This window comes from Lithohypha guttulata (assembly GCF_036872675.1).
Source record: "Lithohypha guttulata strain CCFEE 5908 chromosome Unknown scaffold_5, whole genome shotgun sequence".
NCBI classification, from domain to species: Eukaryota; Fungi; Ascomycota; class Eurotiomycetes; order Chaetothyriales; family Trichomeriaceae; genus Lithohypha; species Lithohypha guttulata.
Genome location: NW_027042754.1, coordinates 633,790 through 654,028, shown reverse-complemented (window position 1 = coordinate 654,028; position 20,239 = coordinate 633,790). Strand labels below are relative to the sequence as shown.

The 20,239-nt window shown below is 49.5% G+C and overlaps 4 protein-coding genes across 4 annotated transcripts; 1 reads left to right on the top strand and 3 right to left on the bottom strand.

Moving 5' to 3' along the window:
* Positions 1 to 1,001: 1,001 nt before the first annotated feature.
* On the top strand, positions 1,002 to 4,121 carry LTR64_006681 (uncharacterized protein; the record flags this gene model as incomplete). The annotated part of the gene is made up of 2 exons (XM_064901010.1): positions 1,002 to 2,988; positions 3,034 to 4,121. The coding sequence occupies 2 exons, from the start codon at positions 1,002 to 1,004 to the stop codon at positions 4,119 to 4,121; spliced, it is 3,075 nt and encodes a 1,024-aa protein (XP_064752086.1).
* A 266-nt stretch (positions 4,122 to 4,387) lies between these two features.
* Positions 4,388 to 5,146, bottom strand: LTR64_006680 (uncharacterized protein; the record flags this gene model as incomplete). The annotated part of the gene is made up of 2 exons (XM_064901009.1): positions 4,388 to 4,750; positions 4,781 to 5,146. The coding sequence occupies 2 exons, from the start codon at positions 5,144 to 5,146 to the stop codon at positions 4,388 to 4,390; spliced, it is 729 nt and encodes a 242-aa protein (XP_064752085.1).
* A 2,098-nt stretch (positions 5,147 to 7,244) lies between these two features.
* On the bottom strand, positions 7,245 to 9,170 carry BNI4 (bud neck involved protein; the record flags this gene model as incomplete). Its single annotated transcript, XM_064901008.1, has 2 exons — positions 7,245 to 7,292; positions 7,344 to 9,170. The coding sequence occupies 2 exons, from the start codon at positions 9,168 to 9,170 to the stop codon at positions 7,245 to 7,247; spliced, it is 1,875 nt and encodes a 624-aa protein (XP_064752084.1).
* Positions 9,171 to 14,816: 5,646 nt separating this feature from the next.
* Positions 14,817 to 16,205, bottom strand: LTR64_006678 (uncharacterized protein; the record flags this gene model as incomplete). Its single annotated transcript, XM_064901007.1, has 2 exons — positions 14,817 to 16,067; positions 16,125 to 16,205. The coding sequence occupies 2 exons, from the start codon at positions 16,203 to 16,205 to the stop codon at positions 14,817 to 14,819; spliced, it is 1,332 nt and encodes a 443-aa protein (XP_064752083.1).
* Positions 16,206 to 20,239: the final 4,034 nt, after the last annotated feature.

Here is a 20,239-nt window from a genome sequence, read left to right as displayed (position 1 = left end):
GTGCAGCGTCCTCTATGCTGCAGTGCCGCAAACTGAGGCCACGCGTGACAATCGTTGCGCTTCCGCACTCTAATGCAGGTGCAAAATGACTCTAGTACGACTCTCCAGCTGTTCGTCGTACCCATACAGAGCATATTCCACCAAGCTGTTGATCAATGGTCTCGACACTGGATACATTGGTGCGTCCAGTACCAATTTGCTGGCAGGCATGGGAGATGTCCTTCTTGCCTTCCCAACTCAAATTTTAAACTATCCTAGCAATCACCAATTTCGTTCACTTTCACTAAATCTTCCCTACCGAGTCTTGCCGTGTTATGTGACGATATTGTTACCGAAGCAAAGTATTGGTAAGAAGCTGTACTCGTGGTGCCAGTAACCCCTCGAGCAAGATTCGTGTTCGTACTACTACGTTGTCTAACCGCGGCTATCCGACCCAGTAGTCCTATCGCTTTCGCCGGCGATCCAAATTTATTCTCCTCCATCACGTCGTCTTCATTAGAGAGTAGACAATAGATTGCAAAACGAGTGGGACCATGTACCCTGCCTGTGCTAGTCACGGCCGTCAATGCTATCCCATCCACAGTCGATGGCATCACACTCATTCAAGAGCTTCAGCAGGCTTGATAATGTGGCTTGAGCCAGAACACAATAGTGACCACGACTCCTGCTTCTTGTGTCTGATTGTCTCATGGTACTAGGCTCGAGGTTTTAAATGCATTGATATGCGAATGCGAGTTAGTAAAATGCTCACCATGATAGCAGATGTGGGCTGTTACCCAAGGCTCTGTCGGTCGTGCCTGCCTTGTGCTCTTCACATCTACTTTGTCATGTTCTTGTGGCCAGCACTCAAGATCTTCTCCCACTAATTATCACCATTTGTACAGATCTTGGAATGGATTACGGTCTTGGTCAATGACTTCAATTTTGTCGATTGAGCTTGCTTGTTTTGTCGTTGAAGTCATTCATCTCTATCCTTTCATGAGCATCTCTTCCACACTATCATGGCAGCAGTCTTACATCCCAGCGTTTCCAATCCCTTCAGCACGACCCCAGGTCCTCCAACATGTCGACTGGAAAGTCCCTTCAGCTTTCCCGAGCACGCCCCCAATTTGGATACGATCAGTCTTAACACGATCATACGTGATCGTTCGCGTCAACCTTCGCCAGTCACCTCACTCTTCTCCGTGGCCTCTGCTCCAGCACATCGGAACGACGAAAATATCTCACCGTTCTCTTATCTGAAAGGAGAGGGCTTCCAGTTACGCTCAGTCTCAACACAGACACCCAAGGACAAAAGTCTCCATGGCGTCGATTATCGGACTCAAGGTCGCAATTTCTCCTTCCAGCCTATAATTCCAGACCAGAAGGCCCTGAATTGTATAGACACTTCTACAGCGGCAGCAACAACTCGATCGCACGATAGCAAGTTGGACGCGTGTCAGCCCGCTACGCAGTTGCCCTACGAACCTGACGAGCGAACCAAGGCGGTTCCATCGACCCCAACACCACTAGAAAAACGTACTGCCGAAAACGCTCAGGAGCTGTCTATCGCAAAAGCAAGGCCACTGAAACATAGCCATAATGCACTGCGGACGCCTGAGACTGGCTTGCTATCTCGAATCCGGGAGCTCAGAAACGAATCAAGGAGTAGAGATCGCGATACATCAGAAGCATCTCCAACTCCAGGCCAGTTGATTGCACACCAGCAAAGGCTTTCTGACAGTTCTTCTGGCTTTGTACACTCCATGAAGACAGCAAGTGTTACCAATGCCAGCTTCAGCATATTCCCAAGATCTTCTAGGATGGGTCGATCTACCGACAGTTACAACTTCCATGGCAGCCAGCCTCGATACTCTATGGATAGTGATCGGCCACTTTCAAGCTGCTCTTTCGACGACATCGCCCTCAGACGGGGGTTCAAGAGACAACAGGTGATCGATGAGCTGATCTCTACGGAGGAGTCTTATGTCGCCGACCTCAGAGCATTGGTATACCTCTACTCAACGTTATTAGCATCCACTTCTACCCTCACAAACCGTCTCAGGTCTGCTATCGAGCAGAACGTAGCGGACATATTGCACCTGCATGAGCGTATCGTCGCCAAGCTTCATAATGCGAGACTGCAGGCAGCAGCCAGAAGATGGGCTGATACTGCAATTCCTGCCAGACTGGTACAACACCGCTTGCAGATGCGAAGTTCTGAGCGTGCTGGATACGCACGGCCAGTTGACATGCATCGCTCCACAGGATCAGAAGAATCTGTACCTCCATTCGAACGACTTCTGCCACCCGGTGGGTCGGCTGAACCTATCGATGTGTACGAGCTTACGGCCATATTCAAAGAGGCTATCAAGGAGTTCTCTGCATACGAAGATTTTTGTGCTAACTTTGAAATCATCGGCCATGAATTACAGAAACACTCACCACAGCTCTGGCCAATGTACGAATCGGGCATGGAGTCACTAGCTAGAGCAGTTCTAGCGATCGATCAAAGACAAGCTCATCACAGGAAGGGTCTCACTGTCGGCGACCTTCTCATCAAACCAATTCAGCGATTGACCAAATATCCTCTCCTACTGGAGCAGTTACTGCATTGTACACCTGTGGCTGATGCACCTGATACACACGGTGAGCTCGATGTTGTTTTGCAAGCTATGCGAGACATGGTACGAATGGTCGACTTGGCACAAGAGAGCCCTTATACGCGTATACAAATCCAGAGACGGGGGTTGCTGCAAGATCGCATCGATCTCTCGAGGCTGAATGTTTCGAAAGAAGATTTTCGGTCACTTGGTCAGATCGAGCTTTGTGGTATCTTGCATGTAGCATACCAGACGACGGTGGCTATTACTGGAGGGTATGCTCTATGTTCCTTGATAGATGAGCACTTCCTGGTCGCCTTTCCCGTAGGGATCACTGGAAGATTTGAAGCAGTTGCCTTGATTCAGCTCTCCGACATTAGGATTGAAACGTCAACAGATGGCAAAGGTTTGTTGGCTTCCATGAATAAGATAGATACTGATTGTGCCACAGGCTTGCAATGTGCATCGAATTTCTTCACATGGAAGACCTCGTTTGCGTGCACAGGTTATTACCATGAGCTCATCTTGAGCGGATGCTCGAAAATTGAGGAAGACCAGTGGAAAGCAGGTCTACGTGGTGAGCTCAGCCAGCCAATGCATCACACTCTCGATACAGGTATGCCAGTCGCCACTTGTATGGCACTTGACCTGAAATCAGCTGGCATGGTGTTCAACTCGCAGAAATCCTTGTCGCGAAAGTCTTCCGTGCAACGAGCCGCGACAGTAGGAGGTCGACCGACTATTTCACATGTTATTGTTCGAAACACCCACAACGCTCAAGATTTGAACGAATTTCGAGACTCGTCACAGGCTAACAATCCAATCAATCGTTCTCAATCACATGGTAACACGAAAAGAGTCCCTGTTCTTGAGCCAAAACGCTCGGAGAGAACAAGGCTTGAGAATAACAATAGTGACATCTGGACCAAGGAGAGGTTGCCTTTCCCAGGCATAGTGGGCTCGAGAGGTCAAATGATCCGTGCTTCAGCTGGTACCTTGGCACGAAAGTTGAGCTTAGCATCAATCCATACACCGTTTTCGAAAGGTCGAACATCGAGTCTCTCAATGGCGAGCAGGAAGTCATACGAGCTCTTCAACGATGCCAAATCCACTTTCGAGATCCGCAGAAAAGATCCAGCTCAACCAATGCCAGCTCGGATAAAGCCTCGCGATATACCAGAGGTTGACGACATGCGAAGTGTGGTTGGCCGAATGATTGGTGCTGGTGCACCCAGGATAGCGCGCGACGACCACGATCTCGCAGTCAGTCGGACACGAAGCAGAAGATCTCGCAAGCCTTCCTACCGAGCGATAGGACCAGATGACCCTGCAGCGGTCTACTACGAAAGCTCTGCCCGTACCACTAATGCAAGTGGTTCTCATGACACCAGAGGAAGAAGAGAAACAGAGTCTCTGTCTATCATAGGAGCTGAAGGGCCACGACCAAGGAAGAAGAGGTGGAGTAGCCCAATTTCAAAGTTTCGAGAACTGAGATCTGAGGCGAAGAGTATACTGTATTCTAGCTCCTCAGGAGCATAGTTGACGAAGCTTGGTCATCAACATACTAGAACCATATGTGTAATATGTCTAGATAGTTAGTGTGAATACTGATATCGATCATTGCTCAAGCAAGTTCACATTATGTGTGTCAGCATCACATCCACAAGCGGACTAAATCGTGCTCTACACGTCTGCGCATTCATCTTAGAAAGCCGGGCTGTATTGCTGCCCGTATCAGCTCGGCTTCGACATTTGACATGGCAGTCTTGTTATCCATGGTAGGATGCCGATTGTGACCTCTCCTGTCAATATGGGAAACCGTCCTCATCCCAAGCATCCGCATCAGCTTCATCCCTGTCATCCTCATCCAGGCCATCTGAGTCTTCCTCCCGCCAAAGCTGGTCGACACCAAACTCGTCCTCCACCTCAACAAGAGACTCGGAACCATAAACCGGACTATCGTATGGTTGTCTAAGCATTTGTCGATCATAGCGTTGGGCATCATACACGATCCTGAAATTCTCGTTACCCGTCCACGCCAAGTCGATTAGGTCGTGGGGGACTGGGGTTTCCCGGAATTCTCTTCTGAAATCGAAATATCCGGGCTCGATTGTGAGATGATTGAGTGGACAGAGGTGGCTGTCTGTTTGGAGGATGAACTGCTCGACCTGATTGGAGAGGTTTGTGGTTTCTCCTACCTCGTCGTCGATGGGAGTAGGACATCGCTCTTGTGCTTTGTGGTTATGGTCGATGCGCCAGTCTTGCATGCCGCAATTGGTCAGCTTCCCTTCTAGGACGATGTTCTTGAGGTTGAGATTTTGTTGCATCCACTTGATTAGATCGACGAGACAGGATCTAGGTCCGTCTCGTTCTTCTGGCGTGATAGTCAGACTGTGGATGTAGAGGCTCTCCAGACTGACGGCGCAGTGTAAGAGTATTCGCTTCATCTCGGTGCTAGTACAGACCAAGTCCTTGAGCATGAGATCACGAAGGCTGGAGCTGAAGGTCAGCTGTGCAGAAACAGGTTCGTAGTAGTCTCTTTCTTGTTGGTCCGGTTGAAACATGGAACGATCTTGGACGTTCCCGAGACGGTAGGCTGAAAAAGATCTACCAAAAGCCAAATGCAAATTGTTAAGGTTTGTGGCTCTAGATAGAATTGTACAAAGGCGGTCAGTGAGCTCGCGTCCTGTATAGTCTGGCATGCCATCAGCTGATACAATTTTCAGGGAGGTTAGGTTGCATAATGCAGCTCCAAGCACATGGGAAAGATTCGTAGAGCTTCCTTGCAGTAAGTGCTCCCATCTGGTCTCTAGTAGCGTTAGGCTTCGTAGGGGATGCACAAGCTTTTGTGCTGCCAGCAACACAGTGTGAGCGTAGGAGGATGAAATTTGATCATCTCCCTCGTCGAGATGTAGTTGAGCAAGCAAAGTTGGATCGCAACCACACATCTCCTCCACCAGTTTGGCATAGAAATCGGGCAGTTCATCCAAAACGATATCCCCGTGCCGGCTCAGTTCCTCTGGAATTGGATCCACAACAACCACGGACTGAAGGTGAGGCAAGCGAGCCAATGCAGATTCTAGTCGTGTCAGCTGCCAGAGATTGTCAATCGCTCTATTAGAATATATGGTCTGATTGTTCAGAAAGTCTGCATGCTTGAGATTCTTCTTTTTCTTTGCACCAAATCCATCATCACTTGTATCGTGTTTCCACAACCACTGTATGGATCCGTGCATGCCTTCAGTCAGAAGTACATACGATGCATCGTACGTCAGACGAGTGATCAGTGGCTGAAGTCGAGGCGTTGTACAGATACGATCGAGTCGTTCGAAACTCCTCTGATGCGGATAAAGCTTGAAGTGCTTGAAGATCCTTGCCGTTGTCGAATCTAGTAGCCTTCTCGCAGTCAACCGTAAAGCTTTCAAGTCCTTGTTGGTGAGACTGTCTAGTATCTGATTGATCAGTTCGTCTGGTAGTGAGGGCAGCGAGGCTGCCGGCTGCAACAACGTGGCCTCCATTACGATCCAGGTACAATTTTGACTGCTTGATGCGAGGTCCAGATAGGTGCCAAGTGCGAGTTGCTGGGTCTAGATACTGTCAGTGGTACATCATAGGAGACACAGTTTGCGGCCACGATAGCCCGTCTCACGTCGGACACGTCTCACTTCCATTTCATTCGCACTTGCCAGGCTTGAAGTCAGGCAAGCACGACCCAGGTCTTGGTGATGGGAAGCCTGGGAGGTATTACATTAAATCAGAACACAAAGCACGTGACAGTGGTGCCGACCCGCTCAATATAGTCTGCCACTGGAGCACCGAACAGCGCACATTTTGGAAGTTATTGTCTGGCAGCACATTCCTTTTATGACTATCAGATTCAAGCTCAAAGTCACCGACAAGCATGTTGCTTTTGGACTGGATTGATGCCTCAGGCACAATGAGCGACTGGCGTGCCGCAAATCAGACGAACCAGGCAAACGAAAGTGTACGATCTTGCCAACAAGACAACGAAATACTGCTCGAAGAAAACAACAGAGAAAGAGTAAACATCATGCTGAATCATTTGGTCGACTTCGAAGACGCAAAAATGTGGCTGCTGTTCAAACGGGCAAGTAGTAGTATGCCCGCGCAATCGCAACGTGAGATCGAAACGGGAACATGTTGACATAGACAAGAGATGACAAGAAATCGAATTATGTCCTCCAATGATTACAAGCCTTAATCTTAATGTGTAAAGCAACAGCATGGTAGCCTGATTCTTCTCTTGATGCTTCCCTATCGTAAACCAACTTGGAGCATCGTCTTGCTCCTGAATAAACAACGTTATGCTAGCATCGAATGATTTCAAGGGAGGCCCCTTTCTATCATATTCGTGTTCTCAGAAAATACGCCGTTGATTGCATTGATCTCTGTAAATGGACCTCGCTGCTGGAGGTTTGCGATAGACGCGATTCGCCTTGAACACCATGCATGAAAATGCTGTCGTTAATCCAGTGATTGGCTTGAAGAATGTACATACGTGACAACTTCAAGCATTGTCGTCACGCATAAAGACTCGTTTGCAGAAAGCTCCCGAGTTTTCCCGTTTCTGCAGTCTACAACGACTCAACAAACAGTAACACATTCGGTCCGACGTTGTTATTATGTAAGCAACGACCTCTCCTAGAAGAAATGGGTGTATACTTTGGAGGACTCGTGGACTTCCATCTCCTGAATAAAGCATTAGCATATGTCACGTATTTGAAGTGAAACCAAACTTACCATTTTGAAAGAGTTAAGTTCCTCCTTGATTTGTTGAGCAAGCATAGGAGTCAAGCGATTGCAGGTCGCTATCTCTCCGCGGCGATCATATTCACCACTCGGCCACGTGTCATGAAACTGGATGCGAGGACTGAAATGAATGTTCTTCACAGGCGTGATGGGTTGTCCTGTTTTCGAGTCCAGACTGGCAAAGCGGGAAACGGAGCCAAAGTAATCGTCATTGTGGTCGTTAATCGTAACAGAGTCAGCTGCTCTCTGAATGCCTGGCAGCATTTCGTCCTTGGGCGTGCTCGGGGCACTGGATCGAGGCGAGTCGTTAACGTGAGGAACATTGGGCAGAGCTAGTTCTGGCGCACGAGAGTCGCTCGGTCGTAGACTGGGTGAAGACTGATTAGAATCAGTACGTTTGAGAATTCCCTTCTTGACAGCGGCAAGCACTTCAGCGCGCTCGCGCTCGCCACCCACGATACTACGTCTGGAGCGAGTATCTGTCGAAGCGGTGGCACTTGTCTTGCTGTCCAGCGACAGTTTGTTGTCAATAGAATTTCTTTCCAATTTGGGGAAACCAGTGCCACCACCTTGATGTGCATGAGGGTCGAGGTTGACATTGACCTTCTCTCGTTCGGCTTCAACAGTCACCATAGAGACTTGCGCTGCGCTGGCTTGGTTTACTGGGCCGTCAGCGGCAGGCACTCCAACAACCGATTTGGGCCGGAACAAGCCAACAAGCGAACGTGTTCCCTTCTTCATCCCCTTGCCCATCTTTCTCAACATTATAGAGGCCGATGAGGCAGTCGAGGATATGGAGAGGTTGTCGGTCGACCCGGTGAAGAAATGCCCTTGTCCAGAATAGATACTTTCACCCAGACCAGCCGCTTCCTGCTTTGCAGCGATCTTAGCTGACTCTGGATCTAACTCTTCTTCATGGCGCGAAATACGTTTGTTTACTGCTGGCTGTGCTGCTGCGTTACTTTTTTCTAGATTCGCCTGTGCAGTAGCTTTTCTCAGTTCAGCAGCACTCCCAAAGGAGAAGGCTCGTCTGAGTTTTGACTTTGACTTCTTGGTATCTTTCTGATTGAGAGCTGAAAGGTGTTCAGCTGCCGGGCTGAGATTGGGAGGAGGTTTCACCTGTGAAGGTGCAAGGCCCGCTATAGCTGCAGTCGACTCGTCACTGGGGCTCATGGGTCGAGAAAGTGGAGAGGGATTGTTGACTCCGGAAGGTGTACGTCTGCCAGAGTCTGCATGTCGACTTTGCACACTGGCCATACGTGAATCTTGCTTGACACTATGGGTGGGATGTGTAGGAGAACCCTGCGACATAGAGCCGGCCGTACCATCATTACGTGCAGACGAAGGTCTGGATGAACGTCCCGACAGATTAGAGCTAATACTTTCGGAGCTTTCGGTATGTCGATGCACAGGTGGTCTGTTGACCATCTGAGAAGAGATGTGGTTGTAGTTGGTGGGTGGCACAGTAGCATTTGAATGAGAAGTACTGGCTACGGTCTCGATGTTATTGACACTGCGTCGACGATATCGAGAAGCGGATTCTTTTTCCTGTGCACGAGCCAGGTGTGTATCGTCATTGGAGGGTTTTGGCGTTGAGGCATAGGTTGTGCCCCTGTACGACGAGTTTGAGTTGAGGCTCGGAGTGCTTGAGGATTGGCCAGGATGGTTGTACAATTGTCCAACAGCAGCCATTCCTGATCCAGATGGCAGGGCGGAAGCATGAGGTTTGGAGGTGGCAGAGTCACCCGTATCAGTGCGACGGATATTCCGATAACGACTGGGAGTATTTTGTGACTGACTTGAGGGAGTTTGACTCATGTCGTCGCTCGGTCTGATGACGGGTACGAAGTTAGTCGCTGGCGGCGAAGAAAGCGTAGACTTTGAGGAAGTGTTGTTTGACAAACTAATAGCTCCTGTGCTACCCAGATTAAGCACAGGCAGTTGAGGAGCAGTAGAGGCCGCCAGCATTGGGCTTGTCGGCTGGGATCTGTTATGCATGGCAGTAGGACTCAGCTGCGGCGTGCTAGTGAATGCATATGGAGCAACAGGACCAGAAGATGGTACTCCCCTGTACCCTGTACTCGAGGTACTGCCATATTTCTGACTCGATCTCGAAGCTTGGTGGTGATGGTTCGGGCTTGGGCTATAGCGGTCGGCAGAATTGGGTCTTTGTTGAAGCATTGTCGTTGTTGCTGTAGGAAAGGCTTGCACCAAAGCTGCCATCACTCTCTCTTGAAAGTGCCTGTAACAATCCCTTGCTCTTTTGCCTGTACCACGATGTCAGGTCTGATTTGCTCGCCGTTCTCAGCCAGATTAGGTAAAAGGGTAGAGTGATTAAAAAGACAGGCCAGCCTAGTGAAACTGTTCAACAGTGATTAGCGGAAGATTCGATCGTGATGGTATTGTCGTCAATTCGAAAAGGGATGGAGACAGCAATTGTTGAGAAGGGTACAGCGAGGTGTGAGGTGGACACGCTCGTGTTTCAACCACGTCTGCCACAACTCTAAGATGTGTGCATGGTGATGAAGGGCCTCGCGAAGACGAGATCAGAGGCAATCAGCACGTAAAAGTGTGGACGGGAAGGTGCAAGACGACAGGAGGAGAAGTGATGTTGCAGTACCAGAAGCGAAGGTTTTCCAAGGTTAGAAGAGAGCCTCCGAAAGAGTGCTAGACGCTCTCGTCCCGAGTGGCAAATTAGAATCAAAGCCGTCGATGAAACGAATGTCGTCGTGTGCAGACTCTATTCTGGGAGTATCGAAGTGAAGTGTTAGTGGTATTGAGCAAAATCAATCAAGAATACAGAAGCAAAAGTAAAGGCAAAGATGGCCAGCTGCAACACAATCCAAACCCACGAGGTCTCTGGGTGCAAGGATGGATGAATGGAGATGAATGGAGAGAGAAGCGAGAAAGCAAGGCTCGCAAAGGGTGCGCCGGCGTGTCTCATTGGTGGTCTTTGCACCTGCAATGGACGAAGCACAAACCCATCGGCGGATCTACTGCTGGATGCAAAGCACACCGACGACACTTTCACACGGTGATGCGCGAGCACAGGGGGATTTAGTGCAGAGTAGTCGGTGGGGAATCGCGCACCACTACGACCAGTTTGGCTCAGATTGCAGGCCTCAGCTCCTTAAACATGCTAAGCCTCAGCCTAACTTAGCTTTCATATTTCACCCCTTCAACCCATCCTTTCTTTACACAGAGAGTCGTCTGAAGAGCATGCTACTAAGATCGTGCCAATTGGAGCACTGCTTGTGTATGAAACTTCCTTCCTCTGCCACGAAATATCGAAGTCGTGTTCCCTGTGAGAAGTTTGCAAAATAATCGTGCAACACCACAACTTTGGCATCCTCCGAGATCCGTGGCACTCCCGGTCATACATAATAATGCATGTTAAACCAAGTGTCTTATAGTATAAAAAGTCTTGATCTCACACACTATCCCATTCCCTTGCCACTGTATACACAATATTATCGCACCAAACTCCTTCCATTGGCCAAATCCAGCTCTAGTGTAGAAGGCTATAAGTGCACGTTAAGAATAGCCCAGACTTTGATCCCACTCAAATATTCATGAGAAGCTATGGCCTCAATACGAACACCTATGGGTCTCCAATCCCAGCCTCTGTAGGACTAAATTCTGGAAGGCAGAGAAAAGACGCGTTCTTCCTTCGACCAGTACCCGCAGAAGGCATCGACTCAAGCCTCGTATTTGTAGCACAAACCACTTCATGTTGTCGTGTTCATTTTGACGCATGGATAGCCCATGCGAGTGTCTCGGAGCCTCCTTACGGACTCAAGCTATACGCTGCAGCGCCTGATGGCACTCCGCATTCGCGACAGGGGATGTCATTGTTATGCTCCAGTATGACAGGATGTTGTTTATTCCCTCTGCTTCGACGCGAACGCGTGGACTTTTTGGAATGTGACCTAATAAGCAGCATTCACCACCCCGTATAGACAATTCGAGTCCTGGGCAAAAGTACATTGCTGAACTGAACACAAGGTTCTGACTGCGGTTCTCTGCAGGCTATGCATGTGTATCTTACTTTATGTTATGTGCATTATCAGCTGTTCGAGTACTCGTTGCAGCGCGATGCCGACATCTCGTAACATAGCTCATCGTCAACAGTCGGTCAAATCCTCCTTGAGCACATGTCCGTTGCCTTCGCTTCGACTCCTAGGCGATTAGTGCGACGCAGAATTGTCTCATTTTCACATGATTGAAGAATTCATATCTTGATCATGATTTGCAGATATGCCAAGCTACATCTATCAGTATGGCGGTTTGTGAGCCAACCAATACACAATCGCTTGTGCATCTTGTTGCATGCTTCATCAAGCACTTGACAGTACTCTTGCGAAGCAGATAACGCAATTCGCCATTGCGTCCAATAATGAGCATCTGCAAGCACATTCATACAAATAGACCCTTGCACATTCCGATCAATCAAGCACTTTGCTAATCATGCCCAGCCACCAAACTCTACATCGTGTGTTGCTTTCTGTCGTACCAGGAGCCGCATGGCTTTGCCCTCACGGAGTCATAGTCCCGCACGGCACCATCTGCTATCATTTACCGATGTTTCTTAGCCCTGCTTTCCTCCGTTTCTTGCCAACCAGCTAACCACTTTGCACGACAATCGAGACAGGTGTTGTCCCGCAGCAGGTCGTACTCAGTGCAGGCTTTCCTGCAAGGCAAGGCCAAGATCCAGGTCTATCCAGGGTGCCAGGTATACTGGGCGCTCCGACATAGCTTCCTAGATTCTTGTGATCGTTGCCTCTTGCCACCTAGCCAAGACGATAAGTCTCTTCGCAATCGAGCTAGGAAGAAATGAGGGTCCATCTACTTCGAATCAACAGGAAGGCACAATGTTTGGTCGAACCGTTCTTCCCCGCAATCAAAAGCTCCGGCTGCAGATCACGCGGAGCTGCAACTGGACGCTAGACCGGACAGTTAACAGATCACTGACGTGTATCTTCAAGCTTGAAGCATCAATCACTGTCAACCGCATTCAGTTTCTATGTACTGATGACAACTCGATTATGCGAGATGCATCTTCCTCGTCGAAAGTGCGGAGCCATTGAGGAACGTACTGACAACATTCACCATCTCTAGTAGTCTTCTCAAGGGTAAGCGCGCTGTTCAAAAGCACTAACCTCATCACAATTAGTGGAATAAAACAATCTGTTCGATCGTACACTAAGCCGAAGTTCGAAAGCTAATCTCTCCTAGATCGTCTTTGAGCAGGGATCGACCTGATTTTTACCCGCTCTCCACCCCCACAATCGTCAATGGAGCTCCATCTCTACTCCAGATCTTCCACTCAGCATGCAGCCTGAAGATCTAGAGCTCGCTGGCTTTTGTTTTACCCCAGCCAGCCAACCACCCCATTATGGTCGATCATGCTCGAGGTCGATAAAGTGTCTGGACAACCGCAAAGTACGGAGACGCAATTCCATCACGACGGAAGAAGAGACACGAGATCGACTCAAACATGCGTTAGGTCCTGCAATGCTCGAGTACAGTTGTACGCGTATATACACTAGCTGATCCTTCACCGACTTCGCTTCTAGTCGCCTAGTCACCAATTATGGCCAGCGTCCCTTGTCTAAATTGTCCTACCTTCCCCAAACGGATAGGTCCTTATGTAGTGCTACCTACCTACCCCTGGTAGACCTCGTCACGGAACAAGATCTGATTCTCTCCGAACACTGCACACCAGAACAGCTCCCATCACATCAGAGCTCCAAAAGTCTGCCGCACGGCAACTGAGCCGTCGTATTGTACCCTTGATCATGCCACGACGTGCAGTCGTGAGATGCCGGTAAAGCTCACGTGGATCGGGTCGCACAGCACTTTGGAGTTGTGACAGCTCTGTCAGACACTGGCATCGGAAATAATCGAGGGTGCAGACATGCTTCGAGGCCACAGAGAACTTCTGTACCACCAGACATGGTGTCTCCGACTCGCTTTCCGACGTTAGGGTTTGTCAGTGACATTGGTGGCGAGGCACATTGTTCTGACATGTATAGTCACGAGCTGGTCGGGTGTATATCCTTAGGTGAGCGTGACGGACCAAGATTGTATGGTAAGAGTGTTCGTTGCGATATCTGAGCCATATATCAATCTTATGCATACACTGCCTGCTATTGTCTTTCGTTCTCGAGCTTGATTTCACCATATACGAAGCCGTGAAGCGTGTCATGCCAGGTAGCTGTGGACATTCACCGCGGGTTCAAAGAAGTCTTCCATGGTATGCTGAACCAGCTCCATACGTACGTACTCTACCATCTGACACAACCATAGCGAGCTCAGATCAGCAGCTCAAGTCTCCTTGAGCAAAGCTGACTCCGATGCCAGGAACGTGTTCCATTGAAAGTCCTTCTGATTGAGCAGCATCCGGCAACAAATTCTGTTACCCGAACAGAGGACTAGGTCCCTCGTCTCTTCCTCACCACCACCATCAATGTATTCAGCATGAAATCTGCACCACAGATATGAGCAGATGGTCACCTGTCAGTACCACACCGTCCTGATCTTTAGGCCCGTGCTACAACCTTGTTACGTTATTTTACCAGATCTTAAGTATATACCCGTTGCTCTCGGACTACTTCTTGCATCGTCACAAACATCGATCTCGGTTGCTCGTGCTAGAGTGTGGTAAACGTCGTCTCAACAACGACAATCCTTGGGCGTCAGCCAATGGCTGGTATTCGAAGCTTAAAAGCGGAGGGCCGACCAGTTCGTTGCTGCAACAGCCCTGAAGAGCAAAATCGTCGTTACATCTGTCGGCTAGAAGAGTTCCCGATTGATCGACTGTCTGATATGAGGTAGTGTCGATCCCAATCTCGCACATCTGCTGTGTGGAATTGCTAGATTAACTCATCATTCTGTACGCGATCTCAAGCACCGACCTGTCTATCTGCAGCCCTGCATGATAGTAGGAATGGGCGAACAGTATAAGCTCACAAAGGACGCCGCAACGATAATTCGCTGTCGGAACAACCTGTGACTGTTAAAGGGTTTGCGTCAGGCAAACTCGCGCTACGGAGAAGCAAGATTAGATTAGCTGTACGGGACCCGATGTGGCTGGAAGAGTGCTTTGCTCGAACCCATCTTGTGTCACCCTCGGTTTTCGTTGGTGAGGGTTCCTAATCCGGAAGCTGCTGTCGGTGATTGTAAAGTCCGATGTCTCGACTCCACCACGACATCATTCACAAACCTTCAAGCTAGTTTGAAGAACTGCGGTGTTGGTCTGTTTGCGAACTGTTGTGCAACATGTCAAATCCATACGAAAACACAAGCTCTTGGCGAATTAAGGAGGTCTGATGTCGTGTAACGGACACATTCAGCCGGTTCTCGTGTCTGTCGTTCCGGCATATGTAGATCATAGGTGTCCGAGCTTTTCGAACGATACTCTAGCGAACCTATTAGGGAGGCATTCCTCCCGATCACTTTTCCTCAGCCGAAGTTTGGTTTAGTTCCTGTAGGGACCGGCGGAGGAGCCTGTAGATTGGCTGGCTTTCTTGGTGCAGGAGGAGGCGGTGGCTTTCTGGCTATTGAGGCAGATAGCTCAGAGATAGGCGGTGACTGTACTGGTTGTGGTACAACGGCCGAGTTCTGCGAAAGCTGAGGGTGTGAGGTATAAGTCCCTGGATTGTGTATTGGTTGCTGATACTGTTGCCCAGCCGGCACAGACTGTGGTGGCTGCTGGGCAGGATTCGGATCGGATTGATCGTCCAGAAATTTGTTGATCTTTGATGTCACTTTGTATCTCTGATCCCACGATTTTGCTTTGGCTTGAGCATTTGCGATTTTATCAGCATGCTTCTCTTTAAATCCACTGGCAGATCTCTGAGCTTGGCTGGCGGTCTGGGCAGCAGATTGAGCATCTGCCAAGGTGACTGATTGAGGATTCATCCTCATATTTTGTGCTGCCTTGAACGCGGATTGTGATTGCTGCCATGACGGCAAAGAGGTTTCTACAGGAGGGTTTGCCTGAGCATTCGGAGCAGTTGGGATATCAGTGGTGTCATGGGATGGCGATTTCACCTTTGCGAACCTCGAGTGTAGCTCTGATAACTGATTGGTGCTAGATGTTTGGGACTGACTACCTTCGTTTGCCCAGGGATTTGTCTCAGTCTGGTTGCCGATACCAAGACCAGGAACAGATACACCAGCCTTGCCTAGCTTACCAACTGCAGCCTGATTTATGAAAGGGCTTGTTGCATTCTGATCCGTCACTACATCGTACGAAGGAGGAGGTGGCTCTTGGGCTGGTGGAGATCTCGTGTTCTGTCTGGTTGGTAGTCTTGGAGGGAGTCGTGGCTGAATGGTGGGCGCCGGTGACTGGGAGGATCGGAGCCCACCTGCGCGGACTGGGGGAGGTGGCAGATTGTCTGTTCTCAAACCAGTACGATCTGCTCGATAAGGCAGTACTGGTGGTGATGGCCTTCCAGACTGTTCAACCTCTTGCGCTGTTGGAACTGCAGTTGCACTCTGGGTACGAGAGAGATGGTCCTGCGGCAGGGGAGCCCCAAGGCCCTCGCGGTGGGGAGTAATCTCGTTGGGCAACGCTGCCCCTCCATGGTAGTTAACGTTCTTTGGTGGAGGACCAAAAGAGGAAGGATCTTTCAAAGTCGCCAGTGGCCTCGAGACGTGTTCGTTCGCTGCTTGTAGTTCGGCGTGTTTGCCCTTGCCCATCCAACCTGCCTGTCAATGTTTCCGTCAGCATCGCAGTCCTGGTACGAACTTTCTTTCCTAGCTCACCACTTGATTGATGCCCTTGAAGTCGCCGCGCCATGACTCGCGACCACCATCCTTTCCTTTGGGATGCCAGCCTCCTTTCATAATCCCCTTGAAATCACTCATTCTGGATTGTCGTACTACTACCTCAATTGATGCCTCTAATCAAAGCTTCAGGACGAGTACGTGTTGCAACGTAGGAACCGTCCAACAAGATAAACACTCATAGCCTTGCAACAATGAGTGTGCTGCATGCGCCGTTTGTGGCTCTGGTTGGAAGATGCTGACCTTCGCTTGAACATAACATGGTTACTGTCGTGGTTCGGCAGGCAATAATGAATCGGATGTACGGTTACGCACTGAGATGAGTTGAGCTGAAACTACGGTAAAACATGGGCCTTGTCTTAGTCATCATTGAGGGCTTCACCTGGATCTTTCGAAATCGACCTTTGGTACTACTAGTGAGCTTGACTTACAGCACAGTACGAGTATGTCGCTACAGTAGAGCCAAACCACGCACTCATTTCCACAGTGTCTTACTGCCGGAATAAAACAAGGTTCTTCAGTCGAGCCAAGGTATAGCATCTTCACGATTGGCACAAAAGATGTCTCACATTGTGCCAGCGAAACCTGCACGCACGTCACCCTGTCGAATCGCTCTTTCAATAATGGCCGCTTACGTTGCCTATCTGATCACGCTTGGCTACTAGTGGTACGCATGTGTGCGTCAAAAGCGTGCCATCGGTGCTTCGTGCTCCGACATTACTGCATCATACAGAACGAGATCGCCGAAATCGTCAAATGAGCATCAGGCGAGAATGCTACCACAGCCGATCAGCTTATGCCAATTCGACGCCATGTGCCGCCTAGCTGATCTTCAAATAGCAACCAGTGCCGGAACCATTGCTAATAGAACGAGGGATGCAAAACGCAGTCATCTCGTCTTTCGTGATTCGGACCATGCAGGGCAACGTCGTGAGCTCGCTGTTACAGAGGGGACAAAGAAGAAACAGGCGATGGCGTTCTCAAGGGTGAGGGCGTCTAAAGTATAGTCCTGGGGCTGCTTTTAAAGTTCTTATGGGCCACTGAGTCTCTATTATGTGGTTCGCTTCGGACCTCCGCTACCTGAAGCCCCTCAACCTTCGCTTTGCTTGCCTTGGTTTTGGCACTTGGACTGGAGCTAAGGTTTATGGGCTGTCAAATGTCCAAGGATTAGGCTCGTTGAGCGTGTAAGCTCGGAGTTGTTTCTGCCTCTTATGTATTGAACACCACTTACCAACTCATTGGCGGCTCATCCTTCTATGACAGTAAGACGAGTCCAAGCTGTCAGGCTCGCTCTCGGCAAGGCGCAGATTCGTCACTCATTCAAGATCCGTATTTGAGTGTCATCTGCTAATTATTCATACGTTCATTCTCGTCTCTGCACTGGGGGCCCAATCTTCGCTGCTTCGCCACGGACGCCGACATTCCCTCCAAGCAAGCAGTCGCACATAACCCAACATGTCGCCCTCTCCCCTTCCTCGTCCTCAGAACGAGCCATTCACTGCTACTTCAGACTTCGACACTGCTTCATTTGCATCCTTATATTCTGCGAAAAGCCAGGCTAGCCCCGGCCAGTCCAATCCGATGGATGGAATTATGTCTTCCAGACTGGCTTCCTTATCGTCGAATTTAGCGAAATCAAATCCAAGTAGTCAGCCAACAACTTTAGCAACATCGACTGTACCAACTTCAGCTGCTGCCTCTATTACCACACCTTCTGCTGCAAGCGCACCAAGCCTCTCAAGTGTAACGTCAACTCAGTCTGTTACCGACACTGCAACGAGTACGAGTATATTATCAGGTACAACAAGCTCACCGAGTGCTTTAGCCTCAAGCGCCGCCAACAATGCTACAAATGATCTGCAGAAGCAAGCAAGCAGTGGAATGTCCTCGCCAGGAATACAAGCAGCCATTGCGGTACCTGTTGTGGTCGTGGTTTTGGCTGGCATAGCATTGATATTCTTCTGTATGAGACGGAGGAAGAAGAGAGCAGCAGTGGTTGTCACTGACGAAATGGAAAAGACTCCTCAGACAAGCCGGCGGAGGGATTGGACAAGGCATCTGAGAGTCTTTTCGTTCGACACTGAATTGCTAATGGGAGGACGATACTCTAGTACGAACAGCATAAGGAGCCGACAGACAGGCAGTCTACGCAGTGCGACCAGAAGTCAGCATAGCGAGTCGCCCAGTCTACACAGTGTTGACGAAGTTGCTCCTCCTTATCGAGATGCTATCAGTGCCGCACAGCCCCCCAATATTGGCTCAGTAATAGCAGGCGCAGCTCCTGTTATAGGTGGTGCAGCAGCAGCAGGAACCCTCAACCGGTCCACGTCTAGTGCAACCGCGGGTACTGCACCACCTCCATATGGTGTTGCAGCTGGCAGACTTGCTCCAACAAGTCCTTCAGTTCGATCTCAGCACTCGGCCAGCAATCCTTTTGCTGACAACGAGAACTCGCCCATCAGCCATGCGGAAGGTTCGCCGTTCCAAGACCCCCCAAGTGCAACACCATCACGCAACTCCTCACTCTATCGAAGCGATCGAGACGACGCATCAACCATAGGGGGCGCATCAGATGCTGCCAGCATACGACAAGCGACCTTTGCCAGAAACGCATCAGTAATGTCTGGTGGAAGGATAATAGATAACGTCGCTCGAGGCACACAATAACAACACGGCAGATTATCAAGTTCTTTTGTCTCAGTATTGGCGATGTACGGCCTATTCGAGTCGTAGTCAAAAGGTGGAGGTTGAATTTATTTATATGCTCATGGAGCATGGTAGCAAATTATTCAGCTACTAACAAGCCAAGCAAGTTTGCCAGCATCCACACATCGAAGACGACGTGTGTGAGAACTTATTCATGATATGGATGTATATAGAGGTACGAAGTGTGTCGAAGCATAATGTATGTTATTGTCTTCATCGTCCTTTCGTGAAATCGATGTTCGTATTGGCCGCCAATGCTACATACCTAAACTGCTATCATGCACCATCGCAGTCCGGCAAGTCGGAGTCACGAAGTATGCAACCTCGCTGTCCCTATAGTAAACATGAAAGGTATAGGGTTTTGGTCAGAATAGGCTCAGCCCGGTGAGATAATGCTGCTCGCACACACTAGCAATCAGTGGTTGGTAGGGACGCTAGGAATGGATACTAATCAATGGCTTGCATCCTGCAAGCACTTCAAATCGTCATGATTCTGTTAGTATGTTCGAAATCTGCGGTCAAATCGAGATGTGTGCTACAAACGTTACGGCTTCTCGCAATGCGACAAGCACAAGAGCGTGTCGAAGAGACAGTAAGGTCAGTCAGTTAGGGCGTTCTCATAGGTTCCAGAGGCTTACGATCTCTTTCCCGGGGTTGTGTCGCTCGTGATAGGAAAGCGAACTTCACGAGCTCTGCGACTGTATCGGTTTGATAAACTTGAAGCCGGGGACAAGACTTCTTAGCGGCATTATGACAACCGAGCTGACGAATGATGGCCTATGAATTGCCTACGACCGTAGCCATTTGTATCATAGCCGTAATTGCTGCTTTGCAATATGTCGACATTTGTTACCACTTCGTCAAGCACGACTCCATACTCTAATCTAGTGCTTCTCACGGCGATGAACGCACTCCCTCTGTCTTGTTTGGTGCTGCTTCTTCCACAGGCGTTCATTTCACAGCAGCAGGCAGGTTCGCGAAAAGCTAATGGGCGGCTTGCGCAAGTTCAGCCTTCCAGCCTAGACCTGAGCCAATCACGCTGCGTCCAGAATCCGCATTCCTCTGAAGCATTTTAGAGTGATCCCGGCCGACTGGCTGTTTTGCGCTGCGCTGTATCTGTCATTCAATTTCGCTGACGGAGGGGCTGTTCTCCCCTGGGACTCAGCATTGCGGAGAACAAGTCCGTGTTGCTGATGTTCAAGAGGACACAAGACCTTGTTGTCAGTCGCTTTACAGGAGCGGATTTTGAGCATCGACGTTAATCCGGGAGAGGCTCCTTCAAGACCCAACCTGCTCCAACCTCGGACCTCGAATAAGCTACCTTAGCAGCAACGAACCCACTTGCTGGTTATTTCGGATTTTCTTTGAAGCTGGAGACAAGATATCGC